At 48.7% G+C, this 5,188-nt stretch overlaps 1 protein-coding gene across 2 annotated transcripts in view; it reads left to right on the forward strand.

The window, feature by feature from the left end:
- Positions 1 to 5,188, forward strand: part of TFAP2B (transcription factor AP-2 beta) — a 27,958-nt gene that overhangs the window by 4,548 nt on the left and 18,222 nt on the right. For both annotated transcript variants that reach the window (XM_026063958.1, XM_026063957.1), the window contains one exon: positions 1 to 455. In XM_026063958.1, the coding sequence (XP_025919743.1) occupies positions 1 to 455 (455 nt within the window). The remainder of the gene's footprint in view (positions 456 to 5,188) is intronic.

A 5,188-nucleotide genomic window follows, 5' to 3' on the forward strand; every position in this document is an offset into this window, starting at 1 on the left:
GGCATGATGGAGTGCCCAGCCACAGTTCCCGGCTGTCCCAGCTGGGATCCGTCTCGCAGGGACCCTATTCCAGCGCTCCTCCGCTGTCTCACACCCCGTCCTCGGATTTCCAGCCGCCTTACTTCCCACCCCCCTACCAGCCTCTTCCTTACCACCAAAGCCAGGACCCTTACTCCCATGTCAATGACCCCTACTCCCTAAACCCCCTGCACCAGCCCCAGCAGCACCCCTGGGGCCAGAGGCAGAGGCAAGAGGTGGGATCGGAGACCGGCTCGCTGCTGCCACAGCCTCGGGCCGCCCTGCCGCAGCTCTCGGGCCTGGACCCCAGGCGGGACTACCACTCGGTCAGGAGGCCAGACGTCCTCCTGCACTCGGCTCACCATGGCCTGGACTCCGGCATGGGCGACAGCCTTTCCCTGCACGGCATCGGACACCCGGGCATGGAGGAGGTCCAGGTAAGGCACCGCGCTCCTTTCTCCTCCGCGGGCAAGGCACGAGCCTCCCCCAGGCCGCGGCCTCGCTCGGAGATCATCTAGGGGGGCTTCTGGCAACCGTGTGATGGCTCCCCATCCTTCTCTCGCGCTGGAGACTATAATTTAATACTCCCCTCTTTTTTTCTTCTTCTTCTTCTTCTTCTTCTTCTTCTTTTTTTTAAAGGAGAATGTCATCACGCACAGGCTCTCTTTGGTAAACCCTCCCCTAAATGGAGAGCTAGCAGAACCCAGTAGGAAGACAGGCAGGCAGACACACTGCTCGAAATATTCCACGTGTTTCGAGAGCTGGCAGAGTTCAAGCCGGCCTTTCAAATTCCAGGTATTTCCCAGGAAATAGCAGCTCTCGCTAACCAATTTCCTGCAGCTTAGGGATTTTTGATGAAACTGTCAAGTGACTCTATTCTTCATCCGTGAGGGAGGGGGAAATAATAATAATAATAATAATAACAACAACAACAGCAATAATAATAATAATAATAATAACAATAATAATAATAATGATCAAAAGCAACCACCCGCCACCAGAAACGAGGCAGCCCCCCTTTTTAAATACAGTTCTTAAGGGTAGCACTGATTTTAAATTTGGTCTATTAGCTCCGCTGGGTAACAAAGGAGTTTCACGGGGCTCAAGGCACAGTATTTCCCAGCTTCCCCCCATCCCACGCGAAACTCGTCATCACGTGTTATTTCCTTAAAACAGAAAGGCCCTTAACAGCTTTGGCGCTGGGGCCCTCTGCGCTTCGGTGGCTTGGTTTCCACCTTGCTGGAGGGGGGTAAGACCAGCCAGCTGGGGACCTCGAGCTGGAGGCAGGAGCCTTCAGGGGCCAGATCTTGCATCAGGCTTTAGAAGTCGGGATTTGGGTCCGCTTTTATTCCTTTTTCCGAATATATATATATGTTATGAAGATATATGTATACATGTGTATTTATATGTATGTATATATATATGTGTGTGTGTATATTCAGACCTGGAATAAACAAAGATCTGGACTACTGGATAATATACGGACTCCCAAGTCAGTCTGCAGAGGGGGGAAAAGGAAGGAGGAAAGAGGAGGCTGAGAAGGATAAAATAGCGGTGCAAAGGGATCATCGTAATAAAAGAATCAGTGGAAGAGGAGCAGAGGGATTATGTTGCGTTGGCTTGCGGGTTTTTTTTTAGCGTTTCACGGGAAAATCTCGGAGCTTTGCTGGTGATGAGGACTGGAGCGAGTGCTTTAGAGCTGGGAAGGTTTTTCTGCTTAGATTTCCTCCTGTCTCCCGCGGGTTTCAAAGTTTATTTGCGAGACCTGGGGGTCGTCCCTGGCCTCCTCGGGCAGCATTCACAGGTCCCGTCTCGCCTTCCTGACTCAGGCAAAACTCGCAAGGAGGTCGAGGCGAGTTTTGCCTCGGTGAATGCAGAAAAGGGGCTCTCTCCCTCTCTCTTCCTATCTGTAACTGAAAGACTTAACTAGTGCTTTGATATTTCCACCTTCCCCAAAGGAAGTCCATAACTGCATGCTCTCTTGTCCTTACACTGTTGTGAAGGGAGAGAGAGAGAGAGAAAGAAGGAATGAGAGAGAAGGAAAAGAGAGAAGGAAAAGATAGAAGGAAAAGAGAGAAGGAAAACAGAAAGAGAGAAAGAGAGAAAGAGAGAAAGAGAGAAAGAGAGAGAGAGAGAAAGAAAGAAAGAAAGAAAGAAAGAAAGAAAGAAGTGTAAGAGAAAGGAAGAGAAAGAAAAAGAGAGAAAGACAGGGAGAAAGAGAGAAGAAAGAAAGAAAAGGAAGGAAGGAAAGAAGGAAGGAAGGAAAGAGAAAGAGAGAGGAAAAGAAAGAGAGAGAAAGAAAAAGAGAAAGAGAGAAAGAGTGGAAGGAAGGAAGGAGAAAAAGGGGAAACTCTTCCCGGACACTTCACATAAAGCATCCCCCCTCTCTCTTCCAGGGAAGTGGCCTTTCGGGGCGCAGGGAGCCGCGCTGGCCCCAAGCGCAGCCCGCGGGGGTCGCCCGAGCCCCGTGGCCGCTCCGCGGTGCCGCCGGGGGCCTCGGTCCCCCCCGTCCGGGCTGCGCTGAGCAGGCAGCGCCGGGCCCTGGGGGAGCAGCCCGGGCCCTGGTTTGCAAAAGTTTGGTCTCAGGCTGGGGGAGGAGGGGAAGAGAGAGAGAGAGAGAGAGGAGAGAGGGTGACCCAAGCAGAAACACGTGAAGGGAGAAGTGTCCAACTGCAAGTTAGCACAAATAGAGGGAAAGGTAGCCCAAAATTCACCCCTGTCGCTGAACATTTTCTATTCCCCCCCACCCCCCATTAGTGACAGATGAAGTTGGGCAGTTTTCCACCCTGGTTTTTAACATGGATTTATCGTAGGCGCACTGCTCCAAGGAGCATACATGCCTATTATCCATAAACACCAGAGACGATTTCCAGGAACGGTCCCAGATCGCTTTTTCTTTTTTCTTTTTTTGGTAGTCTTCTAAAAAGTTGAACCGATATCTAGGTAGATAGATACAGACGCATATGTCTTCTTTAACTTAGGCGTCTCTGATTAAACAATGTCACAAGGATGGGCTGGGCTGACAAGGGAGAAAGAGAGAGAGAGAGGGAAAAAAAAAGGAGTGCGTGACAGAAAGAAGCAGTGGTTATTGTATAAACACCGAATCCAGGCCATGTGTAACCCATTGTCCGGGGATATAATTAAGTGATTGTAACACGAGAGCGCTCTGTTATGGTAAACAGAACGGATCGTATTGTCATTGCTGCCCCTTTCGAGAGGAATTTCCAGTCTGCAGTTTGCAACCGTGCAGCCAGGGAACGGGGAAGGGAAAGAGCTCCTTAGTGAAAACCAGTCTGCATCTTCTAGTAGAGACGCTGAAAAACACCACTGCAACCCAGGATTTTTTTATTATTATTTTATATACGTATATATATATTTTTACTTAGCGACTAGGCAAAGTGTGGTTTGTGGGTCTTATTAGGACAAAGCTACTATAAAGAAAAATCTGCAGGGGAAGACCCAGGTGCTTTAGAGCCTTTGGGGGGGAGGGAAGAGATTAAACTCTTTTTTTCCTTTCTCCCTCTCAGATATTTTCCTAGCTGTTGAATGAGGTATATATGATTTATAGGTAGCTCTGTACTACTTGGCTGCTGGAGGAGGGGAGGGAGGGGAATCTTCCTCTCTGGATTTTCTAAGTATATCTAGAAACGCATCACCTCTCCCCTCCCTGCACGCACACCTCCACTCCTCCTCTCACCCACACACACGGCAGTCACCGCCTCTGCGTGCTAGGTAGCGAGCTGGAAAGTTAAGCTGAACCAAAACACCCAAGTCTCTTCGAAAGTAACCCCTGGTATCACTTTTAACTAAAGAAGTCTAGTAATTAAAAGTCTGAGTTGTTTTTTCCACGTTTCCGCATGCAGTCCTAATTAAATCTTTACGATCCTCTCTGTGACTATTAACTGCCAGCATGCTGAGCGAATATCCTGTACAAAAACCCAGCAGGAGGGCGTAATTAGATAGAAAATCAGACAGGAGTCTTCTCATTAACTACAACAACTAACCCACGTTGCTGGCGGAGCGAGCGGAGGGCGCGCACGGAAAGCGTGGGCAGCGCCGGGTGCCCGGGAGAGCAGGGAGCAGGAGGGAGAGGGAAGATGGCGTTTCGTGTTTCCCTCCCCTGCCGGGCCACCGAGCGGCGAGCAGGCTGCAGGATTCGTTCCTCGTCCCTCTTTGGTGGCTGCTAAGGGGGAGGGAGGGAAGCCTCCGTAATTTTCTTTTTTGTGCCCTTTAGGTACGTAGCCTATCGATTACGGGGGAGACGCGCAGGCACGCGCAAACGCACGCCACGAGGAGCCACTCGTGTGTGTGTGCGTGTGCGTGTGTGTGCGCTCAAGGAAAATGAAAAGAGAGGAAAGAGCTCGAGAAAATATTGGTCCGTCACATTGTTGTTGGGGTTTGTTTGCTTTTTTGGGTTTTTTTTTTTTTTTTTGGTGCGCCTTTTGGAGATGTAATTTCCTCCTAAATCATATTCCATCCTGAATGTCTCTCTGCTGAGCGTAGGGAGATAAGGGCTGGAGCAGGAGAAACTCAGCCACTCAGCGTAGCAAAGATAAAGTTAAAGTAATAGGGAAGAAAAGCTTTGCTTTGCTGTTAAGAGGTTTTTCCTTATCAGGGGAAAAAAAAAGGAGAAAATTCTCCGAATAGGTAATAACCCGGAAAAAAACAAAACCTCAACTAATGATCAAAACAGAGAGAGAAAAAAAAAAAAGAAAAGAAAAGAAAGCTCAGATCCTCCTTCTAGCTGGAATCCAGAATCTATCCTAAAACGGAACCTGTCGTAATTCCTACCGTGAATTGTTCCTATGACATCTCTGCTTTGTAGGAGATGGTTTTGCTGTGCCGACCGCAGATTTAGCGGCAATTTTTGTGTACTCGTTTTTTTGTTTTTTTGTTTTTTTTTTTTAATGGCAACTTCATGTTAAGGAACGAAACATTTGCTCTGTCCTCCGCGTCCGTCTTTGTTCTCTCCCTTCCTAAAGAAGTTAACGCCGTAATAACAGGTGTGCTCCCCACGGGGCTGAAAATAACACAATAATAATGATAATAATAAAAAGGTTGAGAGGGAAAGCGGGAGACTTCTTCTAGGCAGCCAGTTTAATAGTTTAGGCTTTTGCTAATGTGCGACCCCGGCCCCTGTAAATCTCTTTCTGCTCGTACCCTATACGAT

Source organism: Apteryx rowi, unplaced genomic scaffold (assembly GCF_003343035.1).
Source record: "Apteryx rowi isolate R43461 unplaced genomic scaffold, aptRow1 scaffold_205, whole genome shotgun sequence".
NCBI classification, from domain to species: Eukaryota; Metazoa; Chordata; class Aves; order Apterygiformes; family Apterygidae; genus Apteryx; species Apteryx rowi.